This window comes from Pseudopodoces humilis, chromosome 9 (genome assembly GCF_049639895.1).
Source record: "Pseudopodoces humilis isolate 2021_Gansu_Grassland_sample_001 chromosome 9, ASM4963989v1, whole genome shotgun sequence".
NCBI lineage: Eukaryota > Metazoa > Chordata > Aves > Passeriformes > Paridae > Pseudopodoces > Pseudopodoces humilis.
This window is the reverse complement of record NC_142208.1, coordinates 20631224-20653944: the sequence shown is the minus strand read 5'-3', so window position 1 is coordinate 20653944 and position 22721 is coordinate 20631224. Positions and strand designations below refer to the sequence as shown.

General features: G+C 34.6%; 1 protein-coding gene across 11 annotated transcripts in view; it reads left to right on the top strand.

Annotated features, from left to right (window-relative positions):
- The window catches only part of EXOC6 (exocyst complex component 6), a 115192-nt gene that overhangs the window by 67286 nt on the left and 25185 nt on the right, over positions 1-22721 (top strand). For 5 of the 11 annotated variants that reach the window (XM_088059414.1, XM_088059415.1, XM_088059408.1 and 2 more), the window contains 6 exons: positions 1182-1291; positions 2327-2438; positions 3240-3374; positions 6376-6555; positions 9622-9651; positions 15201-15342. In XM_088059414.1, coding sequence (XP_087915540.1) covers positions 1182-1291; positions 2327-2438; positions 3240-3374; positions 6376-6555; positions 9622-9651; positions 15201-15342 — 709 coding nt within the window. The remainder of the gene's footprint in view (positions 1-1181; positions 1292-2326; positions 2439-3239; positions 3375-6375; positions 6556-9621; positions 9652-15200; positions 15343-22721) is intronic. The other 6 variants (XM_088059416.1, XM_088059407.1, XM_088059410.1 and 3 more) reach the window with 3 other exon arrangements.

The following is a 22721-nucleotide window of genomic DNA, read 5'->3' as shown; positions in this document are numbered from 1 at the left end:
CAAGATCCATTGCTACAGTCACCTGCAAAAGTGAAGAGCTATTTTAATTCTGTGGTTCAACGGGGATTTGCCAGAAATTGTAACAGTTGCATGTCATTAATACATGTTGCAATGAAGATGAAAAATTAAAGGGGGTTTTTATGCTGATTTTTGAATGAGATTCCAGAGTGCTTTCTGGATGCATTCCTCCATCAAATTAATTTACTTTAGCCATTATAATACTAAAGTAAGTTAAATAGAATGAAAATCCCTTACAGTATTGGAAGTATTCTATACCCTCGATACTATTTAGCATGGCATATTTTGCTAATAAACTGCAGAAATTTTTATTTTGTACCAAATACTCTTATCTCCTATACATATATATGTATATGTGATTACTACAAAGCTTTGGCTGTTGTTGATGGATGCTTTTTTCTAATGAGAAATTGAATTATTCATGGATGATACCAGTTGATGATCTTTTTTATGCATTAGTCATAAACAGAAAAATAATTTTTTGTAAATGTGAAAAAATATGTATTCATTGCAGAAATACCTATTTAGTTTGTGTAGTTTTAATTTAATTTATTCACTTTTGTTCTCCCAAATACAGTATCAGCTTTAAAATCGAAGTAAGAAGCATGATTTTATTATTACAAACTTACTACTATTTCCCACATGTTAATCCAAATTCCTGAAAATAATTCAAACTGCTTTGGTTTTGTGAACCTTAAAAAATTAGTCTAAGCATTCTCAAGATACTTTGACAATCCCAGAAGTGTTGAACTTCTCAAACTTTTTTTTTGCACTGCTTTCTTTAGGAAAAAAAAAGTTTGCATTTTTGAACCTCTTATCCCAATTGCTTCTGTCTTGTTCATTCAGATTAAAAGCAGTGTGAGACCTGATTTTAATGTATGTTTGTAAATTGCATTCTGCAGGAGCATCTTGAATTACATAAAATCTCCAAACTTCATCATAATTTAAAGAAGTGATAAAATTGTATTCTGCTTATAAGCTAATTAAACAGATGTAGAAATCAGCTCAACATGTGCAGCTCTGTATTTGATGAAAACGAGAAAAAGTTTAGATAGATTAAAATGTTGATAATGTTAAGTGGTTTTCTAATTGTTTTGTTTAGTACCAAGCTCTTGCTGGAATCAGTTGCAAGTGTAAGACAATATTATCTCTTATTTTCTCAGCAATCCTTTCCAAAGAAGCTTCCAATGTCTCAGTCAGTGCCTCAAATTTACATGCAGGTGAAGGAATTTATTTATGCGAGCCTTAAGTTTTCAGAGTCACTTCACCGCAGGTAAGCTGGAACTATCAGGAATGTGGCTGTAAAGTAGCTTGCAACTTTCAGGTGACCTAAAAATATATACTAAAATGAAAATACACTTTCTTCTGTACTTGCTTGCTATGCTTGTTTCATAATTTACAGATGTAATTCTTCATAGCCATTTAATCTATGATTCCCAGTGCTGTAGCATGTATTTATACATATGTGGATATGTATGTACTATATCACGTGCATTGGTGAGCGTAGCTTGGTGTGTGTGGTAAGCAGTTTAAAACACTGCTGGGGTTCTTTAAACAGCATTGACTGGTTTGAATAATCTAGAGAATTTATTTCTTTAACAAAGCATGTAAAGATTGAAAAGTACACTTTAATACTGACCATTTCAGAAGTAACTGTTTAGCATCCCTGATTACTTCCTAGTGTTTCCCTACTCAGTGCTTGGAGTTCCCTTAGCAATGATTTCTCCTGCAACAAAACATGCAGTCTGCATGCCGACTCCCTCCTTATCCCACCTTTTACTGATAGAAAACATCACGATTCATCCATTTCATTTGCTCTTCTGGCCTTCAAAAGCGTAGTTTTAATTGCATAAAATAGAATTCAGAGATCTGAAGTCTGGAAGGTATTTGTGGCCTTGTCACCCACTTCTGCACTGTTAAAGATGTAAATTACTCCCTTTCACACATTCTTAATTGATACTGTTTATAATTTACACGTACTAATGAGCACATGTTGACCTCCTTAGTAACTCATTAAAACCCACAAATTACTCTTTACAAACTGCTGAGTCAATAAACATGTCCAAAATCTAAAAATAACAGATTTTCCTTCAGTGTTGAAATTCAGTTAATGGACAATTTGGTAGGTGAAGGAGGTGTTCTATCTGCTGGATCACAAAAAAGTTGGAGCAACCAGAATTTAAATGCACGCAGAGAATTCTTAGCATCAAAAATTCCCTTTGTAGGGAAGAAATTAAAATTATTAAGTCTTGCTGTCAAAGTATTGCTACGTACAATGTAATGATAAAAATAAACCTTTTTTTTTCAGTTCAACAGAAATAGATGATATGCTCAGAAAATCTACAAATTTGCTGCTTACAAGAACTCTAAGTAGTTGTTTACAGAACCTAATTAAAAAACCTCATATAGGTTTAACCGAGGTAAGTTTTGAAACACCTGTTCAAAACTATGGGTTTTAAAACAGTCCATGCTAAAACTATTTTTGTAAGTGTAGATACACAAATGTTGACATCACAGTATGAGAAAATCAAGTAGTATTTGTTTTAAAATTAAAAATGAAAATAAGTATAAAAAGCATCAATATCTCTTACATACATAAGAACAATACAGTGTTAGGTCTAGTTAGGTCTAGTTGGGCACAGACATGACAATGAAAATGTTTTGTGTTTTTTATGATAAACAGAGAGTTGCAGGAAATAAGCCAAAAACATACACATTTTTGTTTACATTTAGAGTATGATTTGTGTGTTCTGTCTAGCAGTTAGTATCGCTAATGTTGAGTTTCTGTTTCTTTCCATAAAAAATAGAGTGGAGTGGGATATAAGATACAGTTGATGCATCATTCTGCAGGCAGTGTTGCAACTTTAAGAGCAGTAAATTAAAAAAAAAAAATCAAATGGCACAAATTAGTGATTTTATTTCAGCAATATGTTTTCCTTTATTTTTTCTTTTTTAATTCTAAACTGTCAATTGGATTTATTTCTCTGGGTAGATGTCTGAAATCTTTGTTTTTGGAATGACGTTATTTGTTTTTAAGCTACATTATTACTCTGTAGTGGTATTTGAAAGCAAGCTTGAAAACTAACAGGAAATAGGTGGTAACCTGAAATGCTGGAATGAATTTCTAATAGCATTGTTCCTGAAAGAAGCAACCATTTACAAAATTAAATTACAATAGGTGATTTAAAAAGATTTTTACAAGAATGTTTCGTCTCTTGTAGCTTGTTCAAATAATCATAAACACAACACACTTGGAGCAAGCCTGTAAATACCTTGAGGATTTTATATCTAACATTACAAATATTTCACAATTGACTGTTCACACTGCAAGACTTTATGGGCTTTCTACATTTAAGGTATGATATATCTTATCCATTATGTGACTGTGTCTGAAAAGTTATGTAAATGAAGCATTTTAAACCAAGAAGGGTGAGAGCAAAGCTGCATGCATATGTCAGTACGTGAGAAGCCTCAATATTATCTTTCAAGTGCATTTTTTATTAAGTTGTGAAATGGCAGTCAAAGCTTAATTTCACCAGAAGCTTTTAATAGATTAAGCTCCAGTTTGTGTAACTTCTCCCTCTTTCTAAATGGAATCAAGCAAAACAGCTACCTTAATCTGAAATGTTTGTATCTATTTTTTATTCTACAGTAGAATTATTTTATGAGGTATTTTCAAAGGGTATATTAGTTTAAAAGAAGTATTAACAACTAGTGCTCAAACTAAAATGATTCTGTGATGTTTTTAGAATTTAAACCACAAAACAAAAGTAAAAGTCATCAAGGATTCTACAGCAGCTGCAACTTGAACTTTAGGCATTTGGCATCTTTTCCATGCACGCTGAAACAGAGTGATTTATTGTATTTATGGGATAAAGAGGATTAATCCTATTGAGAGAGTTCTGTTTTCTGCAATTCATTTTATCTCTTGATGCAATGTGTAGCCTATCCTACTGTAATATACCCTCTGGCATAGATATTAAAAGGTGGGTGAGGTGGAATAAGATAGCACCATTGCAAGACACTTCAAATTTCCAGTTGATAGCTAACATTTCTCCCATTAGCTGTTGCTTGTTTTGCTAAGGATTTAGTGCATAAGGCAAGGTAGAAAGGTTGTGGACTAGCAACTGTACTTGGTTAGCATTGCCCTCCCAGCAGTTTTAATAATTTTGGTCTGGGGTGCCTAGTTGGCTTGTTGAGTACCATCAGTGCATGTGTGTCTTGGAATTTGTGTGTCTACAGCTATTTTCCTCTAAGGGCAATTCATTATCTTTTTACCAATCAAACATACATTCAAAAACACTTAATACAGTCATAGTCTTTGATTTTATTATGAGATGAGATATTCTTTATCCTTGAATTTCATTTAATAAGTGCATTTGCAAGTTGTATTATACTTTTTGTAGACTGCTTATGCTGTTTAACACTCCTACAGGCCAAGTTCTGTTGGAGGGATTCAGTACTGTGCCTGTTCTTAGTGAGTTTAGCATGTATGCACTTTGGAAAAATAGAGGATAAATATGGACAAACAGGAGGGTTTTTTTTGTGTGTGTGGTTTCTCTCCTGTCTACTTGCCTGGAGAACTTGTTAGCACAACGTTCTCCAATTATAGTAGAAAATTCTTTTCTTGTTAATCCCTCCTTTTTTCCCCCTATTGTAAAGAAAAACTGCTCACAGTTCCCCAGCTGGGCCCTCACAGAGTTTGGTATGTTCTCCTTTTATTAAATTCATCTCCTGGTGGCAAATTGTGTCACCTCCATTCTTTCAGAGTGGTCAAAAATCTCCTTTTATTAGCAGCATTGATCACGTTTCCATGATTCCATGAGGTGAGCCTTTAAAACTACACTGTATTTTTTTAATGCAAGACAAAACCAGAAGGACTAGTCTTGCCATTGCCAGAAAATAATTTTAACTGTTAAAGTTGATAGTACCACTACACAAATTACTTAGATTAAAAAAAAAAAAAAAAAAAAAAATTCCAAATTAGGCAGATATTTTTGAAAGTCCCATCATTATAGATTGCTGCAACTGAGGTTTTGTTGTTAATTAAAGACTTTAAATGTAGACTTGACTTTAATTGAAACTTTCTTAGTCATGGCCACCTACAAAATTGTGGATATCCACATACTCCTTTGACATGATGACAGGTTGCCAGATTCTTGCATGTTGGATTTGGAGAGCTGTTCAGTGGAGGCTTTCTCAAGTTGGTTTAGCGGTAAAAATGCTATTTTTTGGGAATCCTACTTTGATATTTATTTATGTCAGGGCCGCATACTTTCTTGCTTGCTTCTGAAGTGCCTCAGCCGAGGGCCTGATTGAAGGCTGAACTTGGCACACTCAATGTGAGGACACCTCTAAGCTCAGATAAATGTGAATATTTTTATTTTTTCTTTTTGCATTTCTTATTTACACTTTTCTCAAATGCCATGTTTTTTTTGATTGCTTTCTTCTAGAGGAAAGTAGTGATGGGAGCTTAATCTGTTTTTTTGTTGCTTCAGTATATCCAGGCTATTTTTACTGTCTGAAAATCTTAAGTAACTGATCCATTTGGTTTAAATCAGATGTCGTACTTGAATTATTTCTCCATATTACTTGCAGAAAATTTTATATTGAGCCCAAATTAGAAAGATTCTCAGTATCTTTAAACTCCAGGCTGGCAAAAGCACAACTTTCTAGCAACACACACAAGCATCTGCACATAAATCCCATTGCATCTCTGAGGATGTCCCCTGTACAAACGAGGCAGAGACAGTATTGTAAACTCAGTTCACAGTAAATGCAGGACTTTGATGTTCCAGAGAGTAGAATCCAGGGTGTGGCAGAACAAAAGCAGGAGCAAGCAGGGGAGTGCTGTGCATCACGGATGTTTATAGGAGGATGAAAAATTATGAGTATTCTTCAGATGTGCAGCTTTTAGACAGCAATTACATAAAAAATCATATGATTGCTTGACCTCTGTCCATAAAAAACAAAATTATTAGGTTCTTTTATTATTTTCTTTGTAAAAGAAAAATCAACTTTGTGTCAGGGTTGATAAATTTGTAAGACTGAATTAAAGGTGGTTGTTGTGAAGAAAGTAAACAAATTGCTTTGTTTTCAAATTAATTTAATTTGTCTGAAAACTTTGATTATTCTGTAAACACTCACAGAGTTATAATCAGTCATAGTATACATGATGGGAGTGTTTTAAAAACCACAGCCTCAGATTTAAGACAGATATTAAAGTACCAATTTCAGTAAATTATTTTTTAATCTAAGAAAAATACAAGACTTCAGTTTTGTTGATGGACATAATTTTATCTACATTTAATAATATTCTAGAATTCTGACAAGCATTGCACACTTCTTTTTTTTCAGGATGCAAGGCATGCTGCAGAAGGAGAAATATACACAAAGCTTAACCAAAAAATAGATGAATTTATTCAGATTGCTGATTATGATTGGACAATGTCTGAATCAGATGGAAGAGCCAGTGGATACTTAATGGACCTAATTAACTTTTTAAGAAGCACGTTTCAAGTTTTTACTCATTTACCTGTAAGTGTTCAAAATTAAGTTTAATTTTAAACTATTTGAGCATAATTGTATTTTAAAGCAGTAGGGTTTGAACAAAAGGTTCTGTTTTTTGATTTGTGCACATGCTGACAGATGTATTTTTAAGTTTTTCTCAGCACAGAAATATTGTCAAATGTGTATCAGTATTTTTGTGGAGCTTACCCATCATAATACTTAGAAAATACTTTCAAATACTTCAGTCTAAATATTGTTACCAGCAACTAATTTACAAATAGTGTAGGAACTCATGCAGTTTTCTAGAGCCTTTTTGATTAACCATCTTGGTTTTCTGTGCACATGCATTGGTTCAAAAAATACAGAATTGATGTAAATCCTACATTTGTGCATAAGATTATGGAGGTCTTGCATTTTCCAAGGTTTTTAGCTAAATATTTTTGATCATAAAAAGTTACTTGATTCTAGTTAACAGAGTTTCATTGAATGAATCCTTGTTCATATTCAAGTATATCCTGTGTTATTTTGTCCCAGGAAAAAGGTTACTGTTAACCTGTCTTATGTATGAATTGTTACATTCTGTTGTCTGATTTCCCCTTGCTTTCAGATAAAAAAGACTATTTCTAGTTTGGCTTATCATCATAATGGTTTATAGCTTTATAGGTTTGGAATAACTTCAGTAAGTAATTCAACTACATCTGCTTTTTATCAGCTTGTCCTTGGTTGCTACAGTCACACTGATGTCTGAGTGCTTTGGCCACCTGCAATGCTTAAAAAGAATAAATCCTCAATGCTTAGGATGTTTTGAGGCTTCGGACTGAAAGAAAAACTTGCTTTATGTGACAGCAAGATGTTGAATTTGCTGGCATAGCAGGCTTATCTTGCCTTCCAGATCTTATACAGAGACTGCAATTCTTCAGTCTCCTGTCCTTTTAACTGACTCAAAGACAAAGCCCACTCAAAATGTATCATGTGATATTGATGTGAATGTGTCATGTGAGGCATGTGCTTCTGTGCCAAATCAGTGGAGCGTTTTTTGATAAAGAATAGCAAGTTTGTTAGATAGTGTAATTCATTGTAACTTAGTATACAAAGCAGTGTGAACAAATGGCACTGGTTCTCAGTGGCCATGTGCATATGGCAGTTAAAGGATGTGAAATTTGTTGAGCAGGATGTACAGAAGTTTGTCATGAATGTGTGTTGCTAAATGGCTGTTCAGAAACGAGCCAGACAAAACGAAGTAATGGGTTAAGAGGAATGCAAAGAAGCAGCTGTGTCGTTAGGACTTAAGAAGTGTGGAAGGTATAGAATTATGTGCCTGGGGGTACAAGTCAGCCTTTGGAGAAAGATAGTTTCTGTAAAGAGGTTATTCTGTAATTTCAAACTCTGGTCAGGTAACAGGCATGAGGTAGAACTGTATGGACAAGCAGTCTGCTGTGGCAAGAGTTTTCTTGTAATTTTTTACTTACCCTGCATCTCGTTCCCTATCCTGTCTTGGCCAATTGTAGAGAAATACAGTCCTGTTAATGTTGTGTGTGGAGTTTATATGAAAATGTGTGCACACTATGGTGATTCTAGTTTGATTTGTACCAGTAAGTTATTTTTGTGAAGAGAAAATTTTTAGTAAAAGTATTTTCCAAGATTAACCCAGAACCAGGTTCTATAACTCATTAAAATAGTAAGTGCTTTGGAGTGATAAACTAAGCTAGATTTTCACATGCTGTAATTAAGGTTTGGAATAGTTTTAGAATTAATTTTCATTAATGAATTATTCCATTAATGTCACAGTGTCATTTCCATAATAGTTTTTGTATGGCTGGCAGAAACATTCCACTGCTCAAAATAATTTATCAGAATCTTTTCTGTAATTAGAAGTCAAAGAACAAATTCCTAGCACACTGGCCATAATTCTAGTAAGGAAAAGAGTGGGACAAGTAGAGAGGTCTTTTCTCTTCTACCTTTTCATATCCAGTTGTGTTAGAGGGCATTGGGCTGGGACTGGGGACACTAGTTGGCCATGCTAGTTCTTTGTTGTCACACTCCAGAGTCACTGGTTTCTCTTTGGAATTGTTTCAAACACTAGTCTGCCTGTAGAAGTGTTATGATATGTTCTTTAACAATTTTTTTTGTTGCAGTCATCGGGTTCTTGTCATTAGAATCTTGTTTTGTTTTTGCAGTATGTATAAGCTGTGTAAATGCACGGGGATGCGTCTCCCTTTGTGCTTTCATGTGGGGCTGTAGTGAAGTATTTCTGTATCAATGTAGGCATAACTTTTCAAAAATGCATTTTACATTGTGTATCTGTTTTATTCAATTTGTGTTATTTTCATTGGAATATTAGAGCTCTAAATCAGGTAGACCATGAACTCTACTGAATCTGCACACAAAGTGACATAAGTTAGTCGGGGACTGATATCTCTGTTGAATCATTGGAAATGTCGTGTGTCTCCAAAGCTCCTTTTCTGTCTCAAGTCTTGAATGTTAGTTTTCTCTTCTGTGTTTGTTTACTGTACTTAAGAAGCAATTTTGGAAAAGAAAACAGCTTTCTGTTATATAAAACAGTTATATTGCTAGAAGTTTTATGTTAAAATTTATTAATGGGTTGTGTTATATTTAGATTCTTACTAAAGAATCCTGAGCCATTTTAAGTCTTGCTTGAACAAAGTATGTTAGTAACATACTGATAGTCTCTGTAAGCCATAATGGTAAACATGGCATTTCTTTTTTAACCTAAGACTTTTGGAGTATATTCTTTCTTGTAATTAAAAGTTTCTGGAAAGGCATTTCAACAGACACTTTGTCATTTGAAGTTTGCTGCTTTGATATTTTGGCATACAGTTCCTTATTACAGAAAAACATATTATTGCCAAAATAATATTATTTAAGTTATAATCTCTTTGTTACACTTCAACAAAATACTAAATAAGTTCAGAGGTTTAAAAAAAATACTATTATGTAGCTATAATTGTTCTTTTTTGTAAGCTTTTGCTTATCTTTTATTGCTACCAATTTTTTATTCTTTTTTTTTTTTTTTGAAGTTGACAGTACATCTTAATTTTTTTGTTTTGATTGCCTTACTGGTTTCCTTCTCAGCATAACAACAATGACCATGCAGCTATGTCGGTAAGTAGATGCAAGATGAAGAAAAAGCATGTGAACAGAAAAACTATGAACTGCCTGCAGGCTTATTGCTTCAATTTTTAATCATTTAATAAAAAGACCCTTTCTGTTTTGCTGATAACTTGCTGTGTACCTTGTGTGGATGCATGCAGGGATCAGGTTAATGACTAACATTGGGCTTTCATGCACCAGGACAGACAGCAGGAGTCCTAAAAACCTTGCAGAAGGTTGATGGGATGTGCCTTGCATCCCAAATGAGGTAATTTAGAGACTGAGAACTCTTGAAAGAGAGGTCAGGTATCAAAATACAGTGGTGAGACGTGCATACAGAATTAGGATAGAGTGATATAGCTGAATAAAAAATCAGTGAAAGTTCCATCGTTCCCCTGCTGCATTTGTCTGGGTTAAGAAATGTGTGTGCTGGTGTTCTTTATTTGCTTTTAAAATTTTTTTTAAAGAAGCTGATGAATTGTATTTAAGAATTCTCCCATCCCTTGATGATTTTCAGATTGCAATTTTTTTCATATGAGGAATTTATTCTAATTTGGCATAAGCATTGCTGTGCTAATGAAAGTGATGAGGTTAATACTACTAAATTATTAAAACTGGGAGAATGGATCTAGTAGTGGGCTCCCAAGTTGTTAGGAGCCTAGAGCACAAATTGCAAGTGGAGGTGTAGGGAGGTGGAGTATTTAGTCTGTTAAAGAGAAGGCTGAGGAGAGATGCAGCCTACAGCCTCTTGAAGAACAAATACAAAACTGATGGAACCAAACCTCTTGGTTGGACTGACGATTTCAGACATGGCTGTGGTCACAGGTAGAAGCTTGGCAGGAGGAGCTTTGATATTAAAAGGAGGGAAAGTGTGCTTGAAGAGAGTGGTGCAGTGTTGAAGGAGATTGCAAAAGAGGCTGCTCAATTCCCATCCTCAGTTACTTTGAAGGGTCTGCAGGAGTAAAGGTCAATGGACCAACAAGTAGTGTTGGCAACAGTGCTCCAAGTAGGTTGGACTAGATGACAATGGTTCATTCCAATCAACATTTCTATCATTTAAATACTCAGCATCCTGGTGTACTGTCAAGATAATAGGTGTCATGAGCTCTGTGTTTTGTGTAGAAATATTTCCTGTTAGTATTGTATAGGTCTCAGGCTGCTGGTTATTTCAAGATTGAGGGCTAGCAAAATTTCAGCAATGTAGAACGCAGAAGCTATGTGTCTTTTGGAAGGTTTTAATTGGAAAGTCATGCAGTTTTTAATGGTTCTGTTTTCTGGATTCGCAAGAATTTAGTCTTTTGAGATTATGTTTATAATCCCATTTTAATTTCATTTTGCAGTTTATAGTGCCATTAGAGGCTTTGAATCAAAAAGCAAATTAAAATTTCATTTTACAGCCATTAATCTCATTAAATAAATTGGATTATCAAATTTGTTATTAAGGAAGTACCTTTTTTAGTTTTATTTTAAAGAGTTAGGGAAAAATGTTACCTTGTATTTTCAGATCAGTTAACTGGAAATTCTAGTGGGTCTGTATGTAAGTAAGTGGTTTTAATCTAAGCTTAGAATTAGCTGAAATTTTATTCCAGATATGTGCCTTGTCAATACAAAGTTGGAAAAGAATGGCCATTGAGAAGAGACTGTTGCAAATTACTTTCAATTAGGTATTTTTAATTGTTTCAGTAGCATTTGGGGCAGAGACTGGAAGTAAAATTGATTCTCTAAAATTCCATTCGTTTTTAGTATTGTGTTCTATCAATAGTTCAAAAGTTGGAGATTTTAACCTTGAGTGATAAAATTTGTATGTTTAATTTATTTGCATTTTCAGAAAGAATAACATTATGTTATTTCATATTGCTAAATCAATTCTTCACCGTAGCATCTTAGATTTAATGGCTAAGTTTTGTTATTTTCTTTTTATGCTGAGGATGGCAGTTTGTGTTATTTTATTGTTTCTGTGATTGGCAGCAAAAGCCTAATTTCACAGCTTGCAGTGAGGGTGAAGGGGTGGTGGTTTTCTGCAGCTATATTCAAAAACTGTCAATCAACAGCCTCCACAGGCTACTTAGAGAATGGGTCTTCTTACTGACTTCTCCAACTGCTGCTTCATGCTGTCTTTGATTGGCACAGCCTGGCAGGGAGGATGGATGAATCTGTCACTGGCTGGTTAATTGTGTTGCTGGTCTCTTGCCTGACATCAGGTCTTTGACTCCTAAGTGGCTCAATACAAAACAAATTAGCAGATTGTAGTCATATTTCTCATTCTATATGCTTTGACTTTGTTGAATGCAGTCCATAAATCATATTGACTGACACCATAGTGAATGATGAAAGCTGCTTTTGAGACAGCTAAGCATGGGTTTTAGAAAGCAGCACCGGGAAGGTGCCGTGGAAGGATGCATATGGCTGACCCTTTGGGAATTTCCTAGGAGCCAAATGTCTCTTTACTACAATTGTTCTTAGGAGAAAAGCTTTTGGGTCCTATAAAAAAGGATTTAATATGTCAGCAGATTCTCTTTACAAGCTCCTTTGAAATATAAGAAGTTTGTCTAAGGGTTTTCTCTTTTTACAAACTTGTATTTCAGCAAAATGTGAAGGCTGGGTGAAAAAACAGTTGCCTTTAACGCTGTTAGCAGGTGTTTTTGAGTATAGAATAGGGTCCTTGTTTTCTAAACTTTACACTGATTGAGTGGAAGAATAGGTTTTGTAGATAGGAGCAATTAGCATAGGCACAGCAGAGACAATAGTAGTGTCTCCAAATGGGAGGCAACTGGGGCAAATGTGGGGAGCCTGCTGAATCTCCGCATGCTGTTGAATATAGGTATTTAATTGCTAGATAACCATGGCCACCCTCATCCCCTTAAATAATAATAGTAATTTAAAAAAGCAAAATTAACAAACATCAGTTAACTGACATTTGTTCAATCCTGAAAAATAAATGTTATTGCTATGTTCACAAGTCGTTATATTTCCTCTTCAAAATGCTCTTTGAAAAATTGGCAAGGAATTGATGATGTGGTAGATGTTGGAAATTTTGAGATTAATTTTTAACTAGATCCTATTTTTCAAACACAAATGTTAATTCTTTTCTGGGTATCATACATCCAGTGTATTTTGAACTGGGAAGCACTGAATTTTGAAGAGGATAATGGTATAGTTCACATTTCTCTTAGTTAAAATTCAGCATTTTGGTATATATGCATAGTTTTATTTTTTTCTCTAAATTTGAGAATTTTAAGTGATTTTTATTAAGCATCAACTGTGTATAGTAAACTTGTAGTATTTGTTGATGTGTCATTTGAACAATAAGCCTGTAGTTCAAGTTACATAGTTGGCATTAATTTATATGTTAGGATGTTTCCATTTTATGAAACTTTAAAACCAGCATTAAATGTACATATATTGATACTTATTTAAAGTTGGAGTGGCTTCAGCTGTTTCATTTCTGTATTGTAACCATTATCCTGTGCTCCAGTACTATTGATATTTGCCAGATTGTAACAATTAGCTACATACATATGCTTGTTAGAAATACAAAATTCTTTCATTTATTTAAGATAACAGAAGGGTATGCATTGTTTCCGTATGAAATAAACTGAATGTTAAAATTTCTCATGACAACCTATTAATCTGGTTGAACTTTTATTACATAATAGTGGCAGCATAAATAGAACATGGAGCTGATTTGATGGAGCAGTACATTAAACAGAGATGCACTAGTTGTTCCATTAAATCAAAATGACATTTCCATTAAGTATTTCAAATGCACTACACTGTAATTACATGAACTGTGGCCCATTTAGTCTGCTTCTCACCTCCCCTTTTCCTTCCTTTTTTGCCTATTCTTTTTTTCTTCTTTTCCCCCCATTCATATTGGTATTGTTCTGCTTGGGGAATAGAGCTGCATGTCTCCCAGTATAATTGCTGTTGGGTTTGGGAGACTTTTAAGCATGCTGTTCTTGCATTGTTTCTTACATTCTTTGTTGTCAGTTCATCTATTTTGCTCAAATATGTTATTTGCTTTTCTGAGGTTTTCAATTAAGAAACTGACATGTCATTTTAGATAAAAAGCTCCTTACAGTTCAAGGTGTCTTAATAGTAAAAAAGAATTAACAGCAGCCATTTAATGTTTCAGTGTGAACGTGAGGAGGGTTGAAGGCTTTCCATTGTATTTGCTATATTGTAATTACCTTTTAACAAGTAATGGATTTTTAAAGCATGAAATATTTGGGGCCATATTTGCTTTCTGTTATGAAAATTTTCTGCACATGAAAATTCAATCATCTTAGCAAATTGGCTTAGTAAGGACAAGATCTGGCTCTTCAGATGCTGGAGCAGAACTTCCCAAACTTTTTGGGACAGTGAACTTTCCATTATAGTTGTTCATTACTTATGCATGTTTCTGGGAGTCAACAGTGAATTGATCAACCTGACCTTGCAGAAAACAGCTGGGGAACCATTACTTTAGAGAAACAGGTGACATCACAGTACCGATGGATAGAAGTAAAACAATAATGGCATGCGCTCCAGTAGCTCTGTTATGTTATTATGATTTCTTTTGTGTAAATGTGTTGTTATGTTTGTTTCAATATTGTAACCTACACATCAGTTGTAATGAGTGGTTTCAGTACATTAAACTACAGAGATTCATATAGTTGCATTTGACACCCAAGATCACTGTGTTTTAAAAGATGGCAGTGCTGTGAATAGAATGGTACTGGTTTGGTATCTGGTTTCAGGTGGTTTTCTTAACTTTAAGGTAGAATTTTGTTATCTTAAAATTTTTCTGTACTAAATTTTAAATAATTTATTCAGGTTAATGTCTGGCTTGGTGTTTTGGTTTTTTGATCTCATGTTGGGAAAATTGTCGTGTAGATGATACAGAGCACTATTGCCAGCTAGACTGTGATTGGGAAATTGTTTCTATTTTGTACAGCAGAGGGCTACATTTCATTTTGTAAGTAGTTGATCACTGACAGCACTGATTTATTAGGCACCTGAGATGATGGATAGGCATGAATTTTTAAAATAATTTAGCAACAAACTTTGAGATGGAAACTGAGCAGATAAACTACCAACAATTAGCACAAGCTTTTATGAGAATGCCCCAACCGATTGGAATCATTCTGGTTTCTATAAAGTTGGGGGATTTTTAAAATTTGATAGCATCAAAAATATGCAGCATGTTGATTTTCATTACATTCTTGCTTTCATTCTGTTTTGGTTAAGAATATTTAAATAAAATCACAAAGCTGTTCATATGCTTCAGCAACTTTAATTGTCATTGTTTTGGAAATGTCCTTGTATTCATGAAGACTGTTGGATTGCTGGAAGAAATATCAATAATTGCTTTAACATCTATTTAATCTAGTTCTCTGTTTGATCTAATAGAAACAAATCTAATAGGTCAAATAAATAACAGGAAGTGTGATCTCTCTCCTTCTAATCTAAGTTTTGTATCATTAAGACTTAGAATGTATATTAAAATCAAGTCAGATGATTTAGGTTTTTAGTGACATATCATTTGTTTCTGTTGTAAAACTTGTTGCTTTTTCTACTAGGGAAAAGTGGCCCAGACAGCTTGCATGTCAGCCTGCCAGCATCTTTCAATGTCCCTAATGCAGATGCTACTGGACAGTGAATTAAAACAAATAAGCATGGGAGCAATTCAGCAGTTTAATTTAGATGTGATACAGTGTGAATGTAAGTATATATTCCAATCTGTATTGGTCTTAACATTGAAAAAAGTTATTTTGTGAAAGCTATATAGTGATCATTCTCCATAATCAAAGAAACTTTGTCTTTTATTAAAAAAATAATACTACGGTACATCTTCTTGTAAAAGTATTTATGAGTAAGTATGTTGGCATTCATGGAAAATTTTTTTAATGAAACTTTTCTTTTAACTAAAATATCTAAATTGAAACATACATTGTTATTACTCCTAATGGAATCATAATAACTATATCCAGTAAAGATTTAGGTTAGTACATGATTGCCCCAAACTGCTACATAAATATTATGTTTTAATGGTTAAGAAAAAAAGGTGAAATGTCTATGAAATTTTAATGTTTCCTCTTGAGTTCATCTATTATGATACAAATTTTAAATGTGCTGTTACTTCGGGTTTTCTCACTCGTAGAACTGCTACTGCCTTACTGTGCAGAATAATAGAGTACTCATTTAGTAAACATCAGATGTTGTTTTATGTCACTGTTTAAAATATGGTATCAGACTTTATAAAGTGGTTCAATACAGCACTGAAGGCAGGGTTAATTACCTCATGTTTTGCATGGAGCTCATGGCTCAGGGTCTGTTGTTAATCTGTTGGAAGGGAGTTCCATGAATAGGTGTTAGGACTGGTTTTATAGTTGATGACTGAGATGCAGTGGAAAGGCTCACTAGTGATTTTTTTCAATTTTCAGATTCTTCTGCTCTGTTTTTACCTTTTTTTCCCCAAAGTGTCTTTTGTGTTATGTGTTTGAAGAATAGGTCTCAATTATTTTGGTGACAGCTGTAAAATGGGCAAGCTACACAGGTCATATCCTGAGGCTTTTAGTTTGGATGCATGAAAAAAATTGATGACTACTCCATTAGAAGCTGGGTTTCCTATGGGAAACTGAAAATTTAATTTCAAGCAATTTGGTTAGCATCACGGAAAGTTCTTGTGGGAGTCCAGAGAAAGACTTATGTGGCATTTTTGACATTTTAAACATGCAGTTGTCTTTCCTTCTCCTGCCTTATTCATTACATTCTGGGTGAACTCAGTAACTGGTGGAGCAGGCATCTTTCTGATGGTCCCTCACTGTCCAGCCTTAAAGCCTTTCAGGGCATGGAACAAACTGAGTCAGGGTTGACTTGACAGAATATTTGTGATATTGAAATTCTATGATTGTACAAGTTAACCAAACAGATCATGGTTTGAATTTCCTTACTTTTAGTATGCTTGATGTTGCAAATTTAATAGTGTACTTTTCAGGTAGGTACATAGGAGTGTGTTTGTGCGTTTGTCTAGTTTCCTGGATGTAAAAAAGATACCAGTTGTTAAAAGATAAATCATACAGTATTCATAACACTTACATCATGATCATTCATCTTAAGAAGCTGAATTAATACAACCACTAAACTATCATGTGCCCTCTGAACAAATAGTGTAACAATGAAGAAAACTTGTCCATTACAGTATTATTCTGTTTCTAATTTTTAAAATATCAGCTGTGAACAACACAGTACTTCACTACTCTCTGTAAATTACCAATGCCCTGCTTCACCCTGGGATTTCCAGCAGTACAGGGGATAAAATGCATGTCTTACAGGTGACTTTCACAGTATGAACAGTATGTTCACAGCAAAGAAGGGAGAAGTTCCACTGTTTCCAGCTATCATCTGATCTTTGGGTTATTTTCAGATCTTTTTCTTCTCAGGCAAAGGCTGATATGTGCCCTGACTAGTGTCATCCTAATTTCTACTAGCATTCTGTCTCTGTCTACCATCTTTGGTTGATGCACAGCAGAAACTTTCATCAGTGAAGAAATCTTAGTAGAATTTTATTTGATCTAAAATTATAACATTTCATTATTTTAAAATAATAATATAACTGTAAGATGACATGGTTTTTCATATGTAGCTGTTATTCTGAGTATATGGCATGGACAGGACATACAAAAACTTCGGCCAAAATAAGAAAGTTTTAGAAAGCTAGTAACTTAAAAACTGAAAAATGCATTCTTCCACCACTGTGTAATTTCTAGCATGGGCTGTACAAGTGCTAACAGAATGAACTTTATTTCTTCCTTTGTGAAAAACTTACAAAGCATGTTAGAAAAAAAAACCCTGATTTTGTACAGAAACCCTTTGAGTAGTTTAAATATGATTATGGAAGCTTGTCAGAATGGTGTGTTTCAACAAGCCACATTTTGCAGTCTGTGGAATAAAGGAGTGACACAAGATTTTGCTCACACTGCTTTGCTGATGTGGTTTCATTCATAAGGTCCATCACAGGCACATTCCAGGCCTCACTGTGATGCCTGTGATTTATGTTCTTGCTCATCACCCTCCCCCAGCTTTATTCTTTGATGCTTTGGGATTAATGGATACGACAGTGACATTTCAATTAGTGCTTAGAGTGTGCAAATAATTCACAACTGTTGGGAATTTTCTACTGTATTGTGTTAATGGGTTTGACATTTTACTTACAATGGAGTATACTAGATGAATTTTGAATTAAGAATTTAGATGAGATGTAGAAAGTTATTAATAGCTGAAAGTAAACTATTAAAAATTCTTGCTAATATTGTAGATTTTTTTTCTGATATTTATAATTTTATTCTTTCTAATATGAACTGGAGAGATCTAAATAAAATCAGAAAAATGTGATATCTTATTAGTTTTTTCTTTTCTGTTAAAAAACAACAGTCCAAACAACAACCCAGCAATCTGTTAAAGTCAGTAAGTGCTCTTCTTAATGGCAAAGGATAGGTAGAGTGATAGGTGGATTTCCAAGAAGGGAAGGAGGTCATCTGGTGGTGACCTGTGCTTTTGTTATCCTGCACTAAATTTTAATACAGTGGAGTACCTATAACAGTTAACTTCAAAAAGCAGAGTAGAAAATCTGGAAATATCTGATACTTTTTACTCAGCAATAATAGCATCAGCTGGTCTTATCTCATGATTTGTAAGGGAAAACAAAAAGTCATCATCATCTGGCTCTTCTTCTAGCATGTTTTTTGTTTCCTTTCAAATATTCCAAAAGATTTCAGTTTGATTTCAGCTTGTGAAAGTATTTCTTTACTTCCTCTGCAAATTTTATGACCTAGAGCAGTGTTTTACCCCTGTATTTCATACCATTTTTTCTCAGTGGTTATTTCCACTAGGATGATTGAGATTCTTGAATCATTGTTCAGAAAACAGAATGTACTAAGTCACATTAAATAACATCCAAAGAGTACTCTTTTGCTTGCATATTACATTTTGGTTCCCCAAGGAAGAAAATGGTTTGGGAAAGGGTTGTTTGCTGTTTCTTGAAAATGAAATTCAAATGTGGGTTATTGTAGCTCACTATACAAGGAGAAAGGTGTACATAATAAATAATGAGCTTTTCAGAGACACCATCCAGATCTACTTAGCTTACATCAGCTTCTTATTAAGGAATTAGAACTTGTTTGAAGTTGTAATTGTTGGAAGAGCTAATTTTTTTTCTTTAATTTATGTGTTTTAACATAGATGAATTGTGAGGCAGGATTAGTTAACGGAATGAAATATGGGTGAGTGGTCATCCTTCTTCACCCAGATGTGAAAGGGTGAAAAGGTTTTGGGTTTTGCCTGTAAACAAGCAAGGCTTAGTGGAGGGTTAGTGCAAAGCAGAGTGCTCTGTATTTTCCTGATCAGCCCTGTGTATGGCTTCCAGGCAGTCCCTCCTGTCACTCACTGCGTGGAGAGCGACAGTATCCAAGAGCAAGTGACATCCTAACCAGAGTGTCCTCTGCTGAGCACACACAAAAGTAGTCTCCAGGTGGGCATGCCAGAAGCTGAGGAACAGATCCTGTTTTTCCTTGAAAAGGCACTATATTCTTCTCTGGAGGCCCCTTGCTTTACCTGCCTCCTCTCCCATCTGGGCAGTCAGGTTAACTTCGCTGGCTGGAGGCCATCCTTCATCCGCTGGTCACATATGGCAGCTCGGGCGGGAGAGGAAGCAGCGAGACCTTGCCGGTGCTGGGGGCTGCTGCCTGCCCAGCTGGCAGCTCCCTCAGCAAGGCTCCCTCCAGGCGTGTTTGAACAGCTGGAGCATCCAGCAGGGCTGCAAAGTGGCTGAGGCAGCTCACACAGCCACCTGATTCTCTGCTCTTCCTTTAAAAATACTTCTATAGCTTGGCTGTCCTGCCTGTGAATCAATGCTATGAGGCTGGAGTTAAACTGTCCTAATTTAGCCTTTGATTCAGAATCCAGACTCTGGTTTTTAATTTCTTCCAGTGAGTAGCAAAACTGTTTATCAAGAATTAGGTACTGAATTCCCAGACCAACAGAGAGGCACAACCAGATGATGTCTAAAAGATGGGATCTTGAGACAATAAAATTAAGAGACCTAATAAATCTAGAATTGTTTAGAAATTCAATGCAATTTACAGTCAAAGATGTCTTAAATTCCATTTAGTAGATATAGCCTTTATCTTAAGATCTCCATGAATATGTACATATATATATGTCAATTCTCATATATCTTGTATACAAAATACAATTATAAGATCAAAGCAAAATATTCAAAATAAAATGGACTGAAGTAATCTTTTCAACATTTATATTCACTATTATAATTCATGTGTTACCACCCAGCCTGTTTTGGTGTTACTATGTATTTGTTTCATTTGATCCTATCTTCTTTATATTCCTTAACTGCCTGTTACAGGAAGTATGTTGAGATTGTAAATATTGAGGATCCACATTATTCTTGTTCTATATACATATATATTATCAGCAAAGCCGAGGAAGAGAAGATGTTAACAAAAACCTTGTGAATACCAGATTCATATAATGTTTATTTTCAACTGAATTTTCCCAAACATTTGGGTTTATGATTCAAACTGCCAAACAGCCAGTTGTTTGCCCTTAAGAGTGACAGTTTAATAGTGATCTTTGCATTTCATTCTCCTATATTATAAAATTCCAGAATGCTTTTATGCACATTAAGCCAAACAACCAGCCAGCCCCCCTACCCCTGCAAATCCTCTTTAAGCTAGAATGATTGTAGGGGGTGAATATTTTAAAATATGTATATATGACAGTGTTTCATTACTATCTAGAAAAGGGCCCTTAGGACAAAGAAATTAAGAATGTTAATCCTGTTCTTATATCTTCCTAATATGCTGTGCAGTAGAAAATATTTAATTAGCTTTGTAAAATTGTTAGCAAAACTTAAAAGCCCTGCGCTGAGGGCGGAGAGGGATCTGTCTGACTGTTACCATAAGTAGATTATCTTTTTGCCCTCTGAACTCATGAAATTATAATAATGAAACAAATTCTATTGTAGTCACCTGTCAGTGTTCCAAATGTGAGAATAAATGTTCGTGCTATAATGAGTGTCCCTAATGTTGTAAATGCATTTATAATATAAAACTGTAGTTTAAGAGAACAAAGCTTATGCAACAATTAAGATTGGTACATTGTGTATTTTTTGTTCTATAGCTGCAATGGTAGTCAGTATTATGTAGAGAAACAAAATTATTTTGCATTATTTAATGCATTAGGATAAATTCCAGACTCTCTTCGCCTGATGAGCACAGAAAAGATGCAGATATTTGCCCTGTGGCATGTAAGAGTATTCTGATGTAGGAAGATATCTCCCAAAGTATAAAGTGCCAAAAGCTAGCTGAAAAGACTTTCTGAAGGTCACACTTTTCAGTGATATTTACTTTTCAGTTCTGTAACCCTTTTTTTGCCATTATACTTTCTCCCAGTGCTAGCTACCATTGTGGAGTGGCTGGAAGAGCTGAGATTCTGGTGGGGGAAGCTGGTCGCAGTGTATTGTGTATGAACAGAAAGTTAGGATCGGATCAGATGATCTGATGGGCCTTACCTTCCTGGTTTAAGGGATGTAGAAAAGACCCCTTCTAACCATCATGTGTATCCTTCTTATTAATGTGCTGCTCACAGCTCATGTATCTCTTCTTATCTGTTTGCTGTGGAGCTTTGCTTAGGATTTCCTGCTGGAGTGTGGTGTTCCCTTTTAAATTCTGGGTTTGGCTGACCTCAGAGCCCAGCTTCACTGTCCTTAAGAAAGAGTGTTCGTAATGGCCATGAAATACCTGCAGAAGACAGCCGTGTAAACACGTAGGCCTTTAGCCTAGGTTGTTTAGAAGGGTGCCCAAGGTGCCTAGGCTTAGGCATCTTTGTAATTCTGCAGGTTGGTGATTGTACAGGCTGTTTTGTCTTGGCTGATATAAAGAGTTTATTATCAGAAAACTCTCCCTATAAAATATTGAGTGTAAGATATGTTTTTTTCTACTGTTTTTTAGCTTTTTTTTTTTTTAAGGCATGTTTGTGGTCAATTAAAATTCCCTGAAAATGCCTCTAGAAAGTTGGTGTTACTTACAAAGTAGGAAGACCAGACAATTTAAAATTCACACTTAAATACAGTAATCAGTGAGCATTTGCCAATGTTACCAGTACTTGTCTGTGACATTACAGTGGTCTCCCTAAGGCATTTGATTGCTATTTTTATTTCTTTAGTTGATGAAAGATAAAGTTGTATTGCAGTTTAATTCATTCTCCTATTACATGACTCTCATAAAATAACTTTTGCACTAGTGTAATACAAGTAATAAATTCTGCTTCTACTTGTAAAGCTGCTCCTCTAATACTATATCCATCAATTACCAAGCTATTTTTAAGTATTCTGAGATGTTCCTCGTAGTTTCTTGTACCATTTAAGTACGAGTCTTCATCTAAAATTGTGTTCCATGTAGTCATTTTTAGACTTGTGAAATAGTTGATCTGGATTCATTAGTCTCCTTTAAGTTGAAACCATACATTCAGAAGTAAATGTTCAAGGCCATTATTTTACCATCGTGTTAGCTCAAGACATCAGTAGTTTTCTGGATTTTACCTCCATATAATCCTCATTTTCTAACTAGCCATTTAAAAAAATATATTAAGAATTTCATGTTACTTCTGAATATTAGTATTGAGAATGTTAGAGTTTAGCACTGGCTCTGGAGATTGGATACATATGTTTTGTTTCCTCTACCATTGAATGATCTGTTTCTCAGATTTGGAAAAAATACCTTTCACTGCTTCAGATGATGCTTCTCTAAAGCTGTTGTAGTAGTATCTACTTTGTTTTGTTGAGAGCTCTACCTGAAGGGCATAAGAAAAATACTCATTAAGTTCTTTTGAAATAAGATACCTAACCTGAGTGGGGATATGAGGCAGTGGTTGTTTGTCTTTGTTATTAACTTACAACCGGAATAAGAACTACAAAAAGTGTATTTATTTTTAAGTTTATCTACTTTGATCTTTTCCTGATTTAAATAAATAGCTTTCTTTCACTTACCATGTTGCTATTTTTTGTATTATGAATATATTTTTGC